Below are 21,665 nucleotides of genomic sequence, written 5' to 3' on the forward strand. Positions count from 1 at the left end.
CTTGCAAGCGTCCTCCTTTTTCCTCCAAACATAAAGATGGTCATTATGGCCAAACAGTTCTATTTTTGTTTCATCAGACCAGAGGACATTTCTCCAAAAAGTAAAATCTTTGTCCCCATGTGCAGTTGCAAACCGTAGTCTTGCTTTTTATTGGCAGTTTTGGAGCAGTGGCTTCTTCCTTGCTGAGCGGCCTTTCAGGTTATGTCGATACAGGACTCGTTTTACTGTGGATATAGATACTTTTGGGCCTGTTTCCTCCAGTATCTTCACAAGGTCCTTTGCTGTTGTTCTGGGATTAATTTGCACTTTTCGTACCAAAGTACGTTCATCTCTAGGAGACAGAATGCGTCTCCTTCCTGAGCGGTATGACGGCTGCGCGGTCGCAGCCGTCATACCGCTCATGGTGTTTATACTTGCGTACCATTGTTTGTACAGATGAATGTGGTACCTTCAAGTGTTTGGAAATTTCTCCCAAGGATGAACCAGACTTGTGGAGGTCTACAATTGTTTTGGCTGATTTCTCTTGATTTTCACATGATGTCAAGCAACGAGGCACAGAGTTTGAAGGTAGGCCTTGAAATACATCCACAGGTACACCGCCAATTGACTCAAATGATGTCAATTAGACTGTCAGAAGCTTCTAAAGCCAATGACATAATTTTGTTTAGAGGCACAGTCAACTTAATGTATGTAAACTTCTGACCCACTGGAATTGTGATACAGTGAATTATAAGTGAAATAATCTGTCTGTAAACAATTGTTGGAAAATTACTTTTGTCATGCACAAAGTAGATGTCCTAACCGACTTGCCAAAACTATAGTTTGTTAACAAGAAAATTGTAGACTGGTGGAAACACGAGTTTTAATGACTCCAACCTAAGTGTATGTAAACTTCCGACTGCAACTGTATACTGTGATTATGTGACAGATCATCTGACACTTAAATAAAGTTCACCTGTGTGCAATCTAACTAATTATGTGACTTCTGAAGGTTATTGGTTGCACCTGATCTTATTTAGGGGCTTCGTAGCAAAGGGGGTGCATACATAAGCACACACCACTTTTCCGTTTTAAATGTATTTTTCATTTTTTGAAACAAGTAATTTTTTACATTTAATTTCACCAATTTGGACTATTTTGTGTATGTCCATTACATGAAATCAAAATTAAAATCCATTTAAATTACAGGTTGTAATGCAACAAAATAGGAAAAACGGCAAAAAGGATGAATCATTTTGCAAGGCACTGTAATGTACATTTACATCAAAACCCCAAGCCAATATTGAAGCCCAGAGATTAGTATTGAAATTACTCTGAAATTAGATGGTATTTTTTGAAAATACATTTTACCATTTGGTGAATTTCCAACTTCCTTGTATCGCAACCCTCTTCATCTCTCCAGACCTGGATGGTTACAGTATTTATGACTGACCTTAGAAGAGTTATTTACTGCTGGACCGTGTAGATACAGTAAACAGTGACTAGAGTGATGTGTGTGGACCTGTGTAACCTGTGGTTAGTGGGTTTGTATAATAAACGGTAAACAGAGTGACAGATGGATTCATGTCTCTATTAAATCCCAGTCAATATCACTGAGTGTGAAGCAGTCCATGACCAAACATGCAGTAATAAAAAGACTGCAACCAGCTTTGATGTAGATGGCATACAGTATACACTCTTAGACAAAAGGGTTCCAAACGGGTTCTTTACTAAGGGATATGTTTCTGCCAATAACCATTTTCATCTGAAGAACCCTTTTTGGAAGACGAGGGTTCTTTGTAAGGCAAAGGGTTCTACTGAAAACCTTTTCACCATCCTTCTAAGAAAGGGTTCTTTGATGATTCTTTGGAATTCAAGAAGGGTTCCAGAAGAAAAAGCTTTTTTATAATATTTTTTTCTTTCTAATAAATAGTGAAATAAGACTTGAAATGTCTATATTTTTAAAAGTTTTATGAGTGCAATATTTAAAGTTAATTTCAAATCGTTTTTTGTTGATGTTGTTTTGTGTCTTCTCACTTTTGTTTATTGTTTATTTAACTTGATTTGGCTATGTAAACATGTTTCCCATGTGTCAAGACCTCCGCCGAAGTCGGCCCCTCTCCTTGTTCGGGCGGCGTTCGGCGGTCGACGTCAACGGCTTACTAGTCACCACCGATCTATGTTTCCCTGTTCGTTTTGTTTTGTCTTAATTTTACACACCTGTTTATGATTCCCTGATTATGTTCATTATTTAACCCTCTGGCTTCCCTGTTTGTCTTGTCCGTGATTGTTCATGTTTAGTGGTTGTTGGAGGTGTTTCTCCCAACCCTGTTATTTTGCTGTGGGAGAAGTTTTATTGTGGTTTTTGAGTAAACACGTTTGTTTGCACTCGTCCCTGTGTCCTGTGCCTGACTCCGATACTTCTCCTAAAGAAAGCATTACACCATGCCAATAAAGCCCATTTGAATTTAATTGAATAGTGCCTGAGTATTACTGTTTACCTATAAATGAATATCTATATCTATATGAAAATTGTACCTATATGGGAATATTTGTACATGTATAGTATTTATTTGTACATGTACAGTACAGTACAGTGCATTGAGAAATTATTCAGACCCCTTGACTTTTTACACATTTTGTTACGTTACAGCCCTATTCAAAAATGTATTTTAAAAAAATCCCCCTCAATCTACACAAAATACCCCATAATGAGAAAGACATTTACATACAGTAAGTATGCAGACCCTTTACTCAGTACTTTGTTGAAGCACCTTTTGCAGTGATTTCAGCCTCAATTCTTCTTGGGTATGACGCTACAAGCTTGGCACACCTGTACTTGGGGAGTTTCTACCGCTCTTCTCTGCAGATCCTATGAAGTTCTGTCAGGTTGGATGGGGAGCATCGCTGCACAGCCATTTTCAGGTCTCTCCAGAGATGTTCGATCGGGTTCAAGTCTGGGCTCTGGCTGGGCCACTCAAGAACATTCAGAGACTTGTCCCAAAGTCACTCCTGTGTTTTCTTCGCTGTGTACTTAGGGTCATTGACTTGTTGGAAGGTAAACTGTCGCCCCAGTCGGAGGTCCTGAGCACTCTGGAGCAGGTTTTCATCAAGGATCTCTCTGTACTTTGCTCCATTCATCTTTACCTCGATCCTTACTAGTCTCCCAGTTCTTGCCGCTGAAAAAGATCCCCGCAGCATGATGTTACCACCACCATGCTTCACAGTAAGGATGGTGCCAGGTTTCATCCAGACATGACACTTGGCATTCAGGCCAAAGAGTTCAATCTTGGTTTCATCAGACCAGAGAATCTTGTATCTTATGGTCTGAGACATTTTAGGTGCCTTTTGCAAAGGTTCTACCAATCTACACAGAGGAACTCTGGAGCTCTGACAGAGTGACCATCGGGTTCTTGGTCACCTCACTGACCAAGGCCGTTCTTCCCCGATTGCCTGGGAAGAGTCTTGATGGTTCGCCAGGCATAATGGGACCCATGTCATCCAAAACGTTGATTCAAGTTTGTCAACAATCATCTGGATGCATCTGGATGATCATCAAGACTTTTGGAAGAATGTTCTATGTATACCTTTTTGGACGAGATGGGTCCCATTATGCCTGGCGAAAACCAAACACTGCATTCCACAGTAAGAACCTCATACCAATGGTCAAGCATGATAGCGGTAGTGTGATGGTTTGGAGATGCTTTGGTGCCTCAGGATCTGGACGATTTGCCTTAACAGAGGGAATCATGAATTCCGTATCAGAGAATTCTACAGGAGAATATCAGGGCATCTGGCTGTGAGCTGAAGCTGAAGAGCAGCTGGGTCATGTAGCAAGACAACGATGCAGAACACAATTTTATGTTTTGGAATGGCCTAGTCAAAGTCCAGACATAATCCCAATTGAGATGCTGTGGCAGGACTTGAAACGAGCAGTTCATGCTTGAAAACCCCAAAAGGTCTCTGAGTTAAAGCAGTTCTGCATGGAAGAGTGGGCCAAAATTCCTCCACAACGAGGTGAGAGACTGATCAACAACTACAGGAAGTGTTTGGTTGGAGTCATTGCAGATAAAGGTGGCACAACTATTTATTGAGTGTAAAGGGGCAATTACATTTTCACACAGGGGAATTGGGTGCTGCATATCTTTTTAAATTAAAGAAATAAAATAAGTATCAATTTATTTTGTTATTTGTAAACTCAGGTTCCCTTTTCTAAAATTGGGTTTCAGTTGAAGATCTGATAACATTCAATGTCAAAACTATGCAAAAATATAGAAGTCAGAAAGACGGCAAATACTTTTTCACTGCACTGTAAGTGTTTTCTTGACAGGTTCAATGTGAACAGTGTCTCATGAGCCCCTGTTGCCTTAGCCACTGTGGATGGATCATGAGGATTAGCATCAGAGGACCTATCCCCGGCCTCATTGGCCATGTACCATCCAGCCTTCTCCCAGGACCCGTATAGGACAGACAGAGTTGATCAGATTTACAGTAAACCATAATCAACATGAAAACACCCCTGTGTGTCAACAAGAAACACAGTGGGAAAAATGTATGTGGGCATAACATGGCGTGGGTAGTTGGGTAGGTGTGTGTGAGTGTGTTCTGGTGACAGGTAGGGTGGGTAGGTACATTGGCATCACCTGACTCCAGCAGCATTACATGATCCTGAATAAATATTTGCTGATTGAGAGGAGACTGTGACTGTGCAGTATCGACATGTTTGGTATTATTATCAAGAAGTCTGGACAGTCATTTGGTTCATAGGAAAGTGTCCCGTTCATTTCTGATCAGTGTTTGATAAGTGGCAGAACTATGGACCATCCTCTGGTGTGGGTTCTCATCCTGGTGCTGCTCAACTTCACGACAGGTAAAGTGGACGATAAGCTCATTCTGGAAATATATTGACGCTTATCTGTGCAATATGTCACAAACGCTTTGTTAAATAAGTAACAGGTTGTTCAAATGTCTCTGTTTGGTTGATGAACTTCAGTCAAACAGTATCAAGTCAGAAAGATGGAGATTACTATTTATCTGACATTGACAACCAACCAATGTCTAGAGTAGACATTAGACATAGATACTAGGTCATGTTGTAAATTCTGCATTCAACTTGAAGGCACTAATTTGTAAACAAAAGCTTGTATTTCTGTTAAAGTTCCTTAGTCTGAAGATTTGATTCATTTCAATTAAAATATTTAAAGGACTTTAAAGACTTTTGTACTGATTAATAATACCTCAAAACATGAATTAAACTCGTCAATCCATCCTCTTCTAGGTGTCTCTGGCCAGGTGGTGGTTCCCTCTATGAACCCCTTAGCTGTGGGCAGTAATGTCACCCTGAACCTAGTTCCCGAAAGCCCCATCAACATAGGGACCTGGTCATACGAAACTACAGCCATCGTACTTTTCTATCCTGGTGGCAGTATTGTGAGTACAAGTTATCAAGGCAGAGTCTCATTCAACCGCTCCTCCTCAGAGCTGTCCATAAGCTCTCTCCAACTCAACGACTCAGGACGATATACCGTGCAGGGAATGGAGCCAGTCCTGAAAGCTGTGGTGACTTTGTCTGTCCAGGGTAAGGAACTGACCTCTGTCTGTCTGTTTATCTTTCTACGATGGTAGACTATCTCTCAATGGCACACACGGTAACTTCCTAGCACACATGCTCACCTGCACACTTACTTGCCCATTCACATACTTACTTGCACGCAGGTTCACATGCAAACATACTTGCACACCAGAGGAGGCTGATGAAGGAAGGACAGCTAATAATAATAGCTGTAATTGAGTGTAATGAAGTGAATGGAATGGTATCAAACATATGAAAACGATGTTTTTGATACCATTCCATTCCAGCCATTATTATGAGCCATTCTCCCCTCAGCAGCCTCCACAGATGCAGATACATTGTCTATCAATGATTCATCTCTGTCATAATAATAAAAGTAATTTTCCTGACATGGAAAGCTAACTCTTAAAAATGTCAATGTTTTCTGAACCTATAGTGAAGTTGACCTTCATAATACCTTATACAGATCACAGAGTGTGAGCAAACTGTTCTTTTCAATTTCAGATAAGACGTACACAATACATTTTATGTTTTCAAAGACACTAAGGGCTTAACAGGGCTCAATCCTGAAACCTGGTCTTTATGATAAGTAAACAAAATAGCATATTTAGATTGATTTCCAAAACAAGTGTTTCAGTGTGAAAGAAATAGCAACTATATGGTTGTAATTCAGTAACACACACAAAAACCTTTCTTGAGACACATCCATCTTATCTTGACTGCCATCTACTCTCTCACCCACAGAGCCCATTTCAAACGTGACTCTAAGGGCCAACGCCACTGATCTAGTGGAATTAAACGACACTTCCATTTTCACCTGCTCCGTCTCCTCTGGCACCTCCCTCTCCTACCGCTGGATGAATGGCAGCTCAGAGGTTGCAGCCAGTGACAGAGTTCGGCTTGGAGTTGGGAACAGCACTCTCTCCATAGTCAGTGTGACACGATACGATGAAGGGCCATTCAGATGTGAGGTCATCAATGGAATCAGCAATGGCACCAGCCAGCCCATTGGCCTCAATGTTAGATGTGAGTATCAGAGTATGCAGTGCACATGAGTCATACACAACAGACATGGATTGTACCTTGTCATTGAGAGCCAGCATTCTATGCAATGATGTAATATGCCTATTTTCATCCCAAACCATTACTCTATGTCCACATGATCCAGGTCATTATTTGCATGGATCATTAGTACACTGTGTTTAGTTCCTCAGCCTGCACAATAGAGCAGGACGGAAACATATTCTAGGTAATGTTTACCCAACACTTCATTGTTATTCATTCCTCCCATAGATGGCCCAAGTAACCTCACCATGATGGTAGTTCCTGAGATGACCATAGGACATACAGCCTACATGATGGGCTCTGTCATCACTCTGTCCTGCTCCGCTCAGTCCAAACCCGCTGTGTCCTACAAGTGGAGGTTTAATGGGGTGTTCCTCAACGATCAAAGTCCACAGCTGAGCCTGCAGAACACCAGGGAGAACCAGACAGGAAGTTACGCATGCTTAGCCCACAACAATGTCACACTCCGATACGCCTCCATGACCACAATGATAAAGATCGTGGGTGAGGCAACATTCGTTACGAAATGTCATATAGTTGGTAGTGAATATTTGATTATTGATGGTTATGAAGACAATGGTATTTTTACCACCGATCGAGTGAAGTACTCTTCCTCTTCTTTTTACCATAGAGCCGATATCAGCGGTGTCGTTGAATCGTGATGGGAAGCTACCGATACTGGATCAGTCCTTCACTCTGCGGTGTGAGGTGACTGGACCTGTAGTCTACATTCATTGGTTGATTAACGGCCAGCTCATCTCCCTAAACAACAGAACATTCTTCTCTACGGACAACAAGACAATGGTTATCAACCCAATCCAGTTTTCTGACAGTGGAGAATATCTCTGTGAGGCCTTTAATGCTGTTAGCAACTTGACCAGCATGACATACAAGCTTGTGGTGAACTGTGAGTATTACAAGAGCTGGTAGTCTTTGTCTGATAAAACCAATTCAATGGCCTTGTAGTTAGAGTGTCCGCCCTGAGATTAGAAGGTTGGGAGCTTGCAGAGGTGTAAAGTACTTAAGTAAAAATACTTTAAAGTAGTACTTAAGTAGTTTTTTGGGGTATCTGTATTTTACTTTACTATTTATATTTTGGACAACTTTTACTCCACTACATTCCTAAATAAAATTATGTACTTTTTACTCCTTACTCTTTACTCCCTGACACCCAAAAGTACTTGTTACATTTTGAATGCTAAGCAGGACAGAAAAATGGTCCAATTCATGCACTTATCAACTGAACATGCCTGGTCATCCCTACTGCCACTGATCTGGCGGACTCACTAAGCACAAATGCCTGGTTTGTACATGATGTTTGAGTTTGCCCCTGGCTATCTGCAATTTTTTTAAACAAGAAAATCGTCCCGTCTTGTTTGTTAACATATACGTGTCTTACATCGGTTGAAAGCTTAAATTCTTGTTAATCTAACTGCACTGATCGATTTACAGTAGCTATTACAGTGAAAACATGCCATGCAATTGTTTGAGGACAGCGCCCCACACCAAAAAAAAATCCACGGCACAGGTTTCAGAAATTCACAAATAGCGATTAAATATTCACTTACTTTTTGAAAATCTTCCTCTGATTTGTCATCCAAAGGGTCCCAGATATAACATGTAGTGTTGTTTTGTTAGATAAAATCCTTCTTTATATCCCAAAAAGTCAGTTTAGTTGGCGCCATCGATTTGAGTAATCCACTCGTTCAACATGCAGAGAAAGGAATTCGAAAATCTACCCCTAAACTTTGTTTCAACAAGTCAAAATATGTTTCTATTTACTCCTCAGATACCCTAAAATGTAATCAAAGTATAATATTTCTTTAGGAAAGATGTATGTTCAATAGGAAACCGATTTTAGCAGGTGCATCCTGTATTCATGGCACGCGCAAACACGAATTTCCAAGATTGTGTTCCTGCATTAAAACTGATATTTCTTATTTGTTTTTGAAGTTACAAGCCTGAAACCTTGAACATACACTGCTGACACCCTGTGGAAGCCATAGGAATTGCATCCAGGGAGCTAATTTTCAATATGACCTTTTACTTGCCATTCTAAAAGGATGTCTTTGGCTTTTCTCCTACCATATCTATTGTGTTATATTTTCCTACATTATTTTTACAATTTCTACAAACTTCAAAGTGTTTTCTTTCCAATGGTACCAATTATATGCATATCCTGGCTTCAGAGCCTGAGCAACAGGCAGTTTACCCTGGGCATGTCATTCAGGCGGAAATTGACAAAAAAGGGGCTTAGCCCTAAGAAGTTTAAGCATATTTTAGCAATTACATTTACTTTTGATATTTAAGTAGATTTAAAACCAAATACTTTTAGACTTTAACTCAAGTAGTTTTTGTACTGGGTGACTTTCACTTTTACTTGAGTATGACAATTGGGTTCTTTTTTCACCACTGGGAGCTTGATCCCTGGACGAGTCATACCAACGACTGTAATGGTACCCAATGTGTCTTTACTTGGCACTCAGCACTGAGGAGATAAATTGGGAGTAAGGGCCTGTGAAAACCTAGTGTCCTGTCCAGGGGATGTACTTATATATCAAGCTGCAACACGCAACAGAAACAGGAGATAGGCTTTTGCACCTATGAGCTGTTGTAAGGCTACATTCTTTGTCAAAATAGTAAGACCATAAGACTAACCATACTGTCTTGTATTTAACAGTTGGACCAGAGAGACCTGACGTAACTAGTCCAGCTATAGCAATGACAGGACACATCGTGACCTTCAACTGCTCTGCCTCCTCTCAGCCTCCCAGCCAGTTTAGCTGGTTCTTCAATGGCTCCCAGGTGGCGAGTGGCTCAGTGTATGAGACTGGCCCACTGACCTTAGCCAGTCATGGGGAGTACACCTGTGTGGCCTTCAACAACGTCACTGTCAGAAACAGCACTGTCTCCAAGATGCTCACTGTTGTTGGTAAGACTGAAGAGTCATCCAAACGTAACTTGTACATGTAGATATAGGCCATTCAACATACAGTGATTGTGATTGTAGTCAGTATTATTGTGACACTGATGTTTTTTTCACAGAACCTGTAACCATGGCCATGGTGAAAGTCATGGGTGCCCAGCCAATAACAGACTACCTGTTTACTCTGACCTGTGAGACCACTGGAACCATTTACTCCATTCACTGGATGAAGAACGGCTGGCCTCTGTATGCTGATAACAGAACAGACTTCTCTATGGACAACAATACACTAACCTTCAACTCTGTCGAGGATTCTGACAACGGAGACTATCAGTGTTCTGCCTACAACCCCCTCAGCAACATGACCAGCCCAGAATACAGACTGATCGTCAACTGTGAGTAGTTATTATTGCCCAAAACCAAATCTATCTGCAAATGTAATTCTAATTTTGAGCAATAATGAAGGAAGGATGGAATTTATAATAATGGAATAGGGATAGGTTTTGATCCCACTTCTGGCACCAATGTAATAAATGCAAGGGGATGCTTGGGTGTTGCAGCGGTCAAACCAAGGTAAATGCACTAATGGCAGTTCCAATAGCTAATGTCATTCAATATCTTCATTATCTTGGGTTTCCCAGACGGTCCAGAGAGACCTGTTATCATGAGTCCGGATATAGCGATGACAGGACACATCGTGACCTTCAACTGCTCTGCCTCCTCTCAGCCTCCCAGCCAGTTCAGCTGGTTCTTCAATGGCTCCCAGGTGGCGAGTGGCTCAGTGTATGAGACTGGCCCACTGACCTTAGCCAGTCATGGGGAGTACACCTGTGTGGCCTTCAACAACGTCACTGTCAGAAACAGCACTGTCTCCAAGATGCTCACCATCATTGGTGAGTCAGTAACTGCTTCTTAAAATCAATGGACTAAAACTTGCTTTACTTCGTTTGTGTTCATTTGATTTTAGACACAGCCTAAGTGCTGTTGAACCTACAGTATAATGAGATGGAAGTTGACATATAAAGTGCTGAAAAAACATTTGATCTGCTATCCACAGCACCTGTGACCATGACCATGGTGAAAGTCATTGGATCCCAGCCAATACTGAACGAGAGATTCTCTCTGACCTGTGGCACCGCTGGAACGGTTTACTCCATACACTGGATGAGGAACGGCGGGCCTCTGTATGCTGACAACAGAACAGACTTCTCTATGGACAACAATACACTGACCTTCAACTATGTCCAGCATTCTGACATCGGAGACTATCAATGTTCTGCTTCCAACCCCCTCAGCAACATGACCAGCCCAAACTACAGACTGATCGTCAACTGTGAGTACACTCATAGAAAAAAGGGTTTCAAAAGGGTTCTGCGGCTGTCCCCATAGGATAACCCTTTTTTGTTCCAGGTAGAACTCTTTTGGGTTCCATGTAGAACCCTCTCTGGAAAGGGTTCTACATGGAACCCAAAACGGTTCTACCTAGAACCAAAAGGGTTTCTTCAAAGGGTTCTTCTATAGGAACAGCCAAAGAACACTTTTTTGGTTCTAAATAGCACCTTTCTTTCTAAGAGTATAGTTCACAAATGCTATAAAGTTCAACTTTAACCCCACAGCTTGATGTGGAATGTTTGAGAACTTCCTTTATAAATATTGTAGTAAAGTCAATGTAAATGTTTCAATCCCACCTCTAACACTATAAACATATTTTGATGACCTTTGAACTTCTTGCCAATAACCTCTATTGAGTGACAGTCAGATGTTGGCTCTAGCTGATTGTTTTTTGTATTATAGATGGACCAGAGATGCCTGTTATAACAGGACCAGCATTTGGAGAAACAGGACACATCGTGACCTTCAACTGCTCTGCGTCCTCTCAGCCTCCCAGCCAGTTCAGCTGGTTCTTCAATGGCTCCCAGGTGGCGAGTGGCTCAGTGTATGAGACTGGCCCACTGACCTTAGCCAGTCATGGGGAGTACACCTGTGTGGCCTTCAACAACGTCACTGTCAGAAACAGCACTGTCTCCAAGATGCTCACTGTTGTTGGTAAGACTGAAGAGTCATCCAAACATAACTTGTACATGTAGATATAGGCCATTCAACATACAGTGATTGTGATTGTAGTCAGTATTATTGTGACACTGATGTTTTTTTCACAGAACCTGTAACCATGGCCATGGTGAAAGTCATGGGTGCCCAGCCAATAGCAGACTACTTGTTTACTCTGACCTGTGACACCGCTGGAACCATTTACTCCATTCACTGGATGAAGAACGGCTGGCCTCTGTATGCTGATAACAGAACAGACTTCTCTATGGACAACAATACACTAACCTTCAACTCTGTCGAGGATTCTGACAACGGAGACTATCAGTGTTCTGCCTACAACCCCCTCAGCAACATGACCAGCCCAGAATACAGACTGATCGTCAACTGTGAGTAGTTATTATGGCCCAAAACCAAACGTATCTGCAAATGTAATTCTAATTTTGAGCAATAATGAAGGAAGGATGGAATTTATAATAATGGAAGAGGGATAGGTTTTGATCCCACTTCTGGCACCAATGTAATAAATGCAAGGGGATGCTTGGGTGTTGCAGGGGTCAAACCAAGGTAAATGCACTAATGGAAGTTCCAATAGCTAATGTCATTCAATATCTTCATTATCTTGTGTTTCCCAGATGGTCCAGAGAGACCTGTTATCATGAGTCCGGATATAGCGATGACAGGACACATTGTGATCTTCAACTGCTCTGCCTCCTCTCAGCCTCCCAGCCAGTTCAGCTGGTTCTTCAATGGCTCCCAGGTGGCGAGTGGCTCAGTGTATGAGACTGGCCCACTGACCTTAGCCAGTCATGGGGAGTACACCTGTGTGGCCTTCAACAACGTCACTGTCAGAAACAGCACTGTCTCCAAGATGCTCACTGTTGTTGGTAAGACTGAAGAGTCATCCAAACGTAACTTGTACATGTAGATATAGGCCATTCAACATACAGTGATTGTGATTGTAGTCAATATTATTGTGACACTGATGTTTTTTTCACAGAACCTGTAACCATGGCCATGGTGAAAGTCATGGGTGCCCAGCCAATAGCAGACTACTTGTTTACTCTGACCTGTGACACCGCTGGAACCATTTACTCCATTCACTGGATGAAGAACGGCTGGCCTCTGTATGCTGATAACAGAACAGACTTCTCTATGGACAACAATACACTAACCTTCAACTCTGTCGAGGATTCTGACAACGGAGACTATCAGTGTTCTGCCTACAACCCCCTCAGCAACATGACCAGCCCAGAATACAGACTGATCGTCAACTGTGAGTAGTTATTATGGCCCAAAACCAAACGTATCTGCAAATGTAATTCTAATTTTGAGCAATAATGAAGGAAGGATGGAATTTATAATAATGGAATAGGGATAGGTTTTGATCCCACTTCTGGCACCAATGTAATAAATGCAAGGGGATGCTTGGGTGTTGCAGGGGTCAAACCAAGGTAAATGCACTAATGGAAGTTCCAATAGCTAATGTCATTCAATATCTTCATTATCTTGTGTTTCCCAGATGGTCCAGAGAGACCTGTTATCATGAGTCCGGATATAGCGATGACAGGACACATTGTGATCTTCAACTGCTCTGCCTCCTCTCAGCCTCCCAGCCAGTTCAGCTGGTTCTTCAATGGCTCCCAGGTGGCGAGTGGCTCAGTGTATGAGACTGGCCCACTGACCTTAGCCAGTCATGGGGAGTACACCTGTGTGGCCTTCAACAACGTCACTGTCAGAAACAGCACTGTCTCCAAGATGCTCACCATCATTGGTGAGTCAGTAACTGCTTCTTAAAATCAAGGGACTAAAACTTGCTTTACTTCGTTTGTGTTCATTTGATTTTAGACACAGCCTAAGTGCTGTTGAACCTACAGTATAATGAGATGGAAGTTGACATATAAAGTGCTGAAAAAACATTTGATCTGCTATCCACAGCACCTGTGACCATGACCATGGTGAAAGTCATTGGAGCCCAGCCAATACTGAACGAGAGATTCTCTCTGACCTGTGGCACCGCTGGAACGGTTTACTCCATACACTGGATGAGGAACGGCGGGCCTCTGTATGCTGACAACAGAACAGACTTCTCTATGGACAACAATACACTGACCTTCAACTATGTCCAGCATTCTGACATCGGAGACTATCAATGTTCTGCTTCCAACCCCCTCAGCAACATGACCAGCCCAAACTACAGACTGATCGTCAACTGTGAGTACACTCATAGAAAAAAGGGTTTCAAAAGGGTTCTGCGGCTGTCCCCATAGGATAACCCTTTTTTGTTCCAGGTAGAACTCTTTTGGGTTCCATGTAGAACCCTCTCTGGAAAGGGTTCTACATGGAACCCAAAACGGTTCTACCTAGAACCAAAAGGGTTTCTTCAAAGGGTTCTTCTATAGGAACAGCCAAAGAACACTTTTTTGGTTCTAAATAGCACCTTTCTTTCTAAGAGTATAGTTCACAAATGCTATAAAGTTCAACTTTAACCCCACAGCTTGATGTGGAATGTTTGAGAACTTCCTTTATAAATATTGTAGTAAAGTCAATGTAAATGTTTCAATCCCACCTCTAACACTATAAACATTTTTTGATGACCTTTGAACTTCTTGCCAATAACCTCTATTGAGTGACAGTCAGATGTTGGCTCTAGCTGATTGTTTTTTGTATTATAGATGGACCAGAGATGCCTGTTATAACAGGACCAGCATTTGGAGAAACAGGACACATCGTGACCTTCAACTGCTCTGCGTCCTCTCAGCCTCCCAGCCAGTTCAGCTGGTTCTTCAATGGCTCCCAGGTGGCGAGTGGCTCAGTGTATGAGACTGGCCCACTGACCTTAGCCAGTCATGGGGAGTACACCTGTGTGGCCTTCAACAACGTCACTGTCAGAAACAGCACTGTCTCCAAGATGCTCACGGTTGTTGGTAAGACTGAAGAGTCATCCAAACGTAACTTGTACATGTAGATATAGGCCATTCAACATACAGTGATTGTGATTGTAGTCAATATTATTGTGACACTGATGTTTTTTTCACAGAACCTGTAACCATGGCCATGGTGAAAGTCATGGGTGCCCAGCCAATAGCAGACTACTTGTTTACTCTGACCTGTGACACCGCTGGAACCATTTACTCCATTCACTGGATGAAGAACGGCTGGCCTCTGTATGCTGATAACAGAACAGACTTCTCTATGGACAACAATACACTAACCTTCAACTCTGTCGAGGATTCTGACAACGGAGACTATCAGTGTTCTGCCTACAACCCCCTCAGCAACATGACCAGCCCAGAATACAGACTGATCGTCAACTGTGAGTAGTTATTATGGCCCAAAACCAAACGTATCTGCAAATGTAATTCTAATTTTGAGCAATAATGAAGGAAGGATGGAATTTATAATAATGGAATAGGGATAGGTTTTGATCCCACTTCTGGCACCAATGTAATAAATGCAAGGGGATGCTTGGGTGTTGCAGGGGTCAAACCAAGGTAAATGCACTAATGGAAGTTCCAATAGCTAATGTCATTCAATATCTTCATTATCTTGTGTTTCCCAGATGGTCCAGAGAGACCTGTTATCATGAGTCCGGATATAGCGATGACAGGACACATTGTGATCTTCAACTGCTCTGCCTCCTCTCAGCCTCCCAGCCAGTTCAGCTGGTTCTTCAATGGCTCCCAGGTGGCGAGTGGCTCAGTGTATGAGACTGGCCCACTGACCTTAGCCAGTCATGGGGAGTACACCTGTGTGGCCTTCAACAACATCACTGTCAGAAACAGCACTGTCTCCAAGATGCTCACCATCATTGGTGAGTCAGTAACTGCTTCTTAAAATCAAGGGACTAAAACTTGCTTTACTTTGTTTGTGTTCATTTGGTTTTAGACACAGCCTAAGTGCTGTTGAACCTACAGTATAATGAGATGGAAGTTGACATTTAAAGTGCTGAAAAAACATTTGATCTGCTATCCACAGCACCTGTGACCATGACCATGGTTAAAGTCATTGGATCCCAGCCAATACTGAACGAGAGATTCTCTCTGACCTGTGGCACCGCTGGAACGGTTTACTCCATACACTGGATGAGGAACGGCGGGCCTCTGTATGCTGACAACAGAACAGACTTCTCTATGGACAACAATACACTGACCTTCAACTATGTCCAGCATTCTGACATCGGAGACTATCAATGTTCTGCTTCCAACCCCCTCAGCAACATGACCAGCCCAAACTACAGACTGATCGTCAACTGTGAGTACACTTATAGAAAATAGGGTTCCAAAAGGGTTCTGCGGCTGTCCCCATAGGATAACCCTTTTTGGTTCCAGGTAGAACTCTTTTGGGTTCCATGTAGAACCCTCTCTGGAAAGGGTTCTACATGGAACCCAAAACAATTCTACCTAGAACCAAAAGGGTTTCTTCAAAGGGTTCTTCTATAGGAACAGCCAAAGAACCCTTTTTTTTTGGTTTTAGATAGCACCTTTTTTTCTAAGAGTGTAGTTCACAAATGCTATAAAGTTCAACTTTAACCCCACAGCTTAATGTGGAATCTATGAGAACGTCCTTATAAATATTGTAGTAAAGTCAATGAAAATGTTTCAATCCCACCTCTAACACAATTAACATGTTTTGATGACCTTTGAACTTCTTGCCAATAACCTCTATTGAGTGACAGTCAGATGTTGGCTCTAGCTGATTGTTTTTTGTATTATAGATGGACCCGAGATGCCTGTTATAACAGGACCAGCATTTGGAGAAACAGGACACATCGTGACCTTCAACTGCTCTGCCTCCTCTCAGCCTCCCAGCCAGTTCAGCTGGTTCTTCAATGGCTCCCAGGTGGCGAGTGGCTCAGTGTATGAGACTGGCCCACTGACCTTAGCCAGTCATGGGGAGTACACCTGTGTGGCCTTCAACAACGTCACTGTCAGAAACAGCACTGTCTCCAAGATGCTCACCATCATTGGTAAATCAGACCTCTGATTCTTTGCTCTGTTGTGTTTATTTACAATCTAGTAAGAATTACAATAGACATACTTATCTTACAAAAGAGCCCAAACACTTCAAATCTTTACTCAGTGCAGATATACAGCTAAATACATCAATGCAATACAGTGCAGTGTTCACTTATACCTTGAGTTCTCACCTCCTCCTTCCACAAATATGTACTTTTCCATCAGCCTGGATTTTTCTGTGCTCCTCAGTCAGGAGAGGGCTTGGGATTACACTTTCCTACAGTCCACTGCAGTCCACTAAATAATTAAACTCTTCTCATACACAGAGTTTGAACCTAACACTACTTTCAATCTCTAAAGATGTAAAAACCATCTATTCATACTAACAGGATATAATGATATAAAACAGGAAATATATAAAACAGTAACATAAAACAGTAATTTCCAATCAATCAGATCGTACAACCGTTTGTTTTATATATCTATTGCGTCGCTGGAACTAACCATTTGATCAAATGAAAAATCTTGATACTGTACATAAAGCAATACTCATGCTCTCTCCTCACAGAGGCTATAACGTCGGTGACGGTGAAACGAAACAGATTACCAATAGCATCTGACAACCTAACCCTGACCTGTGATGTCACCGGGCGCTATGACACCATCTACTGGATGAAGGACAACCTGTCTCTGGTCCTGAACAACACCTTGAACTCTGACATAACCATCTCTAACAACTCTCTGCACTTCAGTCCAGTCAAGGTGTCTAACGATGGAAACTATCAGTGTGTTGCCACCAACCTCTTTGGTCCAAACACCAGCCCTAAATACCAGCTACTGGTGAACTGTAAGTACTGGTGTTTTAGTAATATTTTAAAAGATACACGTTTATATAATATAGAAACAGTCAGAAACCCACCACTGGTATGATGGTTAGTGCTATCCAGGATACTTGGGATGTCCCTAGCTTAAACCCTAACCTTAATCCCTACCCCTACCTTAACCTTTACCTAGCCCTAACCTTAACCCTTACCTTAACCGTTTTACATTTCAACTTCAATGGGGTGACGTAAGAGTTGAATGTCCCAAGTATCCCATTTAGACTTTTCCCAATTATGACCCCCCTTTCTAAACCTCTTTCTGTAGATGGCCCTAAGAGTGTGAATATCTCTGGCCCAGTCTCAGTGGTGATTGGCTCAGTAATCACAGTTACACTGAAGTGCTCTGCCGACTCCCGGCCAACCAGCGAGTATGGGTGGAAATTCAACAACCAATCAGTTCTTGGGACTGGTCCTATGATGGCTGTTATCGCCTCATTGGAGAATGCAGGGGACTACACTTGTGTGGCCAAGAACCCTGTGACCAACATCTCAATGTCCAATACCATTAGTCTGGATGTCACTGGTAAGTGGGTGGGCTGTTGCAGTAAGACCTAGGAGGGACGTACTGAGTAATTAAATGTCACAAAGTTGTTTTTATTATGTTTAATTTAATTTGGTTCTAGTTTGTGTACTTGTTTGTGCAAGGATCATTTTCATGCATCATGGAAATGCAATAAAGACATCTGGTGAACTGGGGGGTACAGACAGGAATAAAAACTGTATTTTTTTTAAACTTCCTCACTCATTCACTTTGTCCCCCTCCTCTCCCATTCTCTTTGTCCCCCTTCTCTCCCATTCTTTGTCCCCCTCCTGTCCCATTATCTTTGTCCCCTCGTCTCCCATTCTTTGTCCCCCTCCTCTACCATTCTTTGTCCCCCTCCTCTCCCATTCTCTTTATCCCCCTCCTCTCCCATTCCCTATGCCCCCTCCTCTCCCATTCTTTATCCCCCTCCTCTCCCATTCTCTTTGTCCCCATTCTCTCCCATTCTTCTTTCTCTCTCAGGCCATTCACTTGCCCCTCCATTCCAGTCCAGAGGTGGTCTGATGCTGACAGCCCTGCTAGCTCTCTCTCTCTGCCTTTGATCAACCACTGAGACCACCACAGTAAGCACACTGCATGTATGTCTGCTGGTTGGCAGCCAATCACCCCCTTCCCTCTACCCTCACTGACTCTCCTCGCAGATATGAAAAAGGACTGGATAGGAACAAGTGGTATTGTCGATATTGTAATTGCCCCATCTTGCCACCATAGGGCTGGGTTTAGTATGCTCAGCTCCTTTCCAATGCTTTTAGATTGTGAGGAGAGTCAACAAGAGGTCAGATGGGAGGGGTCTATCCCCTTAGAATAGAACCCACCTCTACAGTGTATTTATATGTCAATCATCTCTATAAATAAAAACCAAAATCTTGAAAACTGGTTTTCAACATGGTCATTGAAGGGGCAAAGATCCACTGCTCAGCTGCGCTGCCTATTTCTGTTTCTAATTAAATGTTCTTAGATATTCACTGCACTTATGACTGTGACTATTGCCCTGGAGTCCATTCACTCAGTCCCTTTCTGTGTTTCATCATGTATGTAAACTCTGTTCAAGTACAAATTCAGGTTTATTTAACTTATAAATACCTTAAAGGTAAAATGTTTCAAACGATAATACATTTAGCTGGTGTTTATGTAAAGCATGGGTTGTTTTTCACATATTAAATTTATAAGCTTGTGAATCCTCAGAGGAGATGCAGGCTTGTGCTGTTGTCTTACGTTTATATTTCCTCTTCATTAATTATTGTCTTAATTAAATAAAGTGCTGTCTTTTCACACCTGTATTACTGAATGGTGCAATCTTGGGTGAAGAAATGGTGTGAAGAAATGTGGTTCTTGGGCCTCCCAAGTGGCGCAGCAGTCTAAGGCACTGCATCGCAGGTGCTAGAGGCATCACCACAGACCCAGGTTCGATCCCGGGCTGTATCACAACCGGCAGGGATCGGGAGTCCCATAGGGCAGTGCACAATTGTCCCAGTGTCGTCCGGGTTAGGGGAGGGTTTGGCCAGAGGGGGGGCTTTACTTGACTCATCGCGCTCTAGCGACTCCCTGTGCGAGCCGGGCGCCTGCAGTCTGACCTTGGTTGTCAGGTGAAATGTGTGTTACCTCTGACATATTGCTGCGGCTGGCATCCGGGTTAAGCGGGCGGGTGTTAAGAAGCGCGATCTGGCAGGTCATGTTTCGGAGGACGCATGACTCGAACGTTGCCTCCCGAGCCCTCTGGGGAATTGCAACGATGAGAGAAGATTGAAAAGGGGTAAAATGCAAAAAATATGTGGATCTAGTAAAGTAGCAACAGAGGGATTTAGAGTGGCACAAAACACGTAAAAGGAAATATAAAATTTAATGAATAAAACACTGAAATAATACATTGGATATCACTCCACACACATATTGAAACTGTTTATAAAAAATGTGTATTACAAAGGAGTATAATTATATAATACATTTTTATTAAAAAACGAGTCATGGTTCTTGAGCGAGCAACATGAGATTACAAAACATGGTCACAAGGTTTATAAAGAAGTTATTAAATGTCAACTCTTTAAACTGGAATACTCATGAAGTTTTTGCCTAAGTCACCCTTTGACCTTTCTACCCTTTCCATGATCTTCTGGCATTTCCACTGATTCTGGAATCCTTTCCTTCGGCACATTGCCACAACTGGATTGTGTATAGGTCAGAGAGGATGGGATGGGAGATACACAGATTGGTGACTTTGGGAGAGTCCACTGTAACAAGTATTGTAGAAACTCTTCAATATACTGCTGTTAGTGTTACAGAAACACAGGACTACTCACAGGCCTTCCTGGGCTTGCGGTAGGATTTGGCAGACTCCTGGCAGAGGCAGCCTCCACTCAAACCCTCTCTCCTCCTCCCTGAGTGACACAAAGCAAACTGCTGTATTAGCCTGAGTGCCATTCAGTTTCTGCCAACTATTTGACATCCAAAAATATTACTATCATGGGCTGCCAGAAACAGACTGACAAGCGGGCTTGGCTTGTGCCCACTTACTGGACAAATAGCAATGACTTCCTAATCACACACCCTTACAGTCACACAGTCTGTCATGGTGTCTGTGGGGGGGTTGATCTGGTCTCCAACTCTCCCTGGGTCCTCCACTGTAGTGGCACTGACACCTGAACTGTGTACATCAGTTCAGGAACCCCTTGGTAGAGAGGATAAGAGAGAGAGAAAGGTTGATCAGAATGGATATGTACAGTGCACTTGGAAAGTATTAAGACCCCCTGACTTTTTCGACATTTTGTTATGTTACAGCCATATTCTAAAATGGATTAAATATTATTTCCCCTCATCAATCTGCACACAATACCCCATAATGACAAAACAGTTTTTTTAGAATTGTTTGCAAATGTATATATATATTTTTTTAAATCTCACATTTACATCAGTATTCAAACCATTTACACAGTCATTTGTTGAAGCATGTTTGGCAGCGATTGCAACCTTGAGTCTTGTTGGGTATGACGCTGCAAGCTTGGCACAGCTGTATGTGGGGAGTTTCTCCCATTCTTTTCTGCAGATCCTCAAGCTCTGTCAGGTTGGACGGGGAGTGTCACTGCACAGCTATTTTCAGGACTCTCCAGAGATGTTTGATCAGGTTCAAGTCCGGGCTCTGGCTGGGCCACTCAGGGACATTCAGAGACTTGTCCCGAAGCAACTTCGACATTATCTTGGCTGTGTGCTTAGGGTCGTTGTCCGGTTGGAAGGTGAACCTTTGCCCCAGTGTAAGGTCCTGAGCACTCTGGAGCAGGTTTTCATCAAGGATCTCTCTGTACTTTGCTCCGTTCATCTTTCCCTTGATCCTGACTAGTCTCCCAGTCCCTGCCACTGAAAAACATCCCCAAAGCATGATGCTGCACCACCATGCTTTACCGTAGGGATGGTGCCAGGTTTCCTCCACATGTGACACTAGGCATTCAGCCCAAAGATTTCAATCTTGGATTCATGAGAGCAGAGAATCTTGTTTCTCATGGTCTGAATGTCCTTTAGGTGCTTTTTGGCAAACTCCAAGTGGGCTGTCATGTGCCTTTTACTGAGGAGTGGCTTCCATCTGGCCACTACCATATGAGCCTGATTGGTGGAGTGCTGCAGAGATGTTTGTCCTTCTGGAAGGTTCTCCCATCTCCACAGAGGAACTCTGGAGCTCTGTCAGAGTGACCATCGGGTTCTGGTCACC

The 21,665-nt window shown here is 42.6% G+C and overlaps 1 protein-coding gene and 1 long non-coding RNA gene across 11 annotated transcripts; one reads left to right on the forward strand and one right to left on the reverse strand.

Moving 5' to 3' along the window:
- Positions 1-4,554: 4,554 nt before the first annotated feature.
- Positions 4,555-19,240, forward strand: ceacam1 (CEA cell adhesion molecule 1). Of its 10 annotated transcripts, XM_045700711.1 has the most exons (23): positions 4,555-4,849; positions 5,258-5,557; positions 6,296-6,577; positions 6,845-7,120; positions 7,248-7,523; positions 9,297-9,548; positions 9,662-9,937; positions 10,184-10,435; positions 10,600-10,875; positions 11,337-11,588; positions 11,702-11,977; positions 12,224-12,475; positions 12,589-12,864; positions 13,111-13,362; positions 13,527-13,802; positions 14,264-14,515; positions 14,629-14,904; positions 15,151-15,402; positions 15,567-15,842; positions 16,306-16,557; positions 17,115-17,393; positions 17,693-17,950; positions 18,431-19,240. In XM_045700711.1, exons 1-23 carry the CDS (start codon positions 4,795-4,797, stop codon positions 18,508-18,510), a joined length of 5,754 nt encoding a protein of 1,917 aa, XP_045556667.1. In that variant the 5' UTR covers positions 4,555-4,794; the 3' UTR covers positions 18,511-19,240. The 10 variants fall into 10 exon arrangements, with proteins under 10 accessions (XP_045556667.1, XP_045556683.1, XP_045556689.1 ...); XM_045700727.1 differs by lacking the exon at positions 15,567-15,842 and having other exon boundaries at positions 15,151-15,256; positions 16,412-16,557; XM_045700733.1 differs by lacking the exon at positions 15,567-15,842 and having other exon boundaries at positions 15,151-15,203; positions 16,359-16,557.
- A 750-nt stretch (positions 19,241-19,990) lies between these two features.
- LOC106578730 (uncharacterized) lies at positions 19,991-20,592 on the reverse strand. The gene is made up of 3 exons (XR_001322513.2): positions 20,513-20,592; positions 20,266-20,343; positions 19,991-20,128 (listed from the first exon to the last, which is right to left on the reverse strand). It is a non-coding gene; the product is annotated as an uncharacterized lncRNA (long non-coding RNA).
- Positions 20,593-21,665: the final 1,073 nt, after the last annotated feature.

Source organism: Salmo salar, chromosome ssa02 (genome assembly GCF_905237065.1).
Source record: "Salmo salar chromosome ssa02, Ssal_v3.1, whole genome shotgun sequence".
NCBI classification, from domain to species: Eukaryota; Metazoa; Chordata; class Actinopteri; order Salmoniformes; family Salmonidae; genus Salmo; species Salmo salar.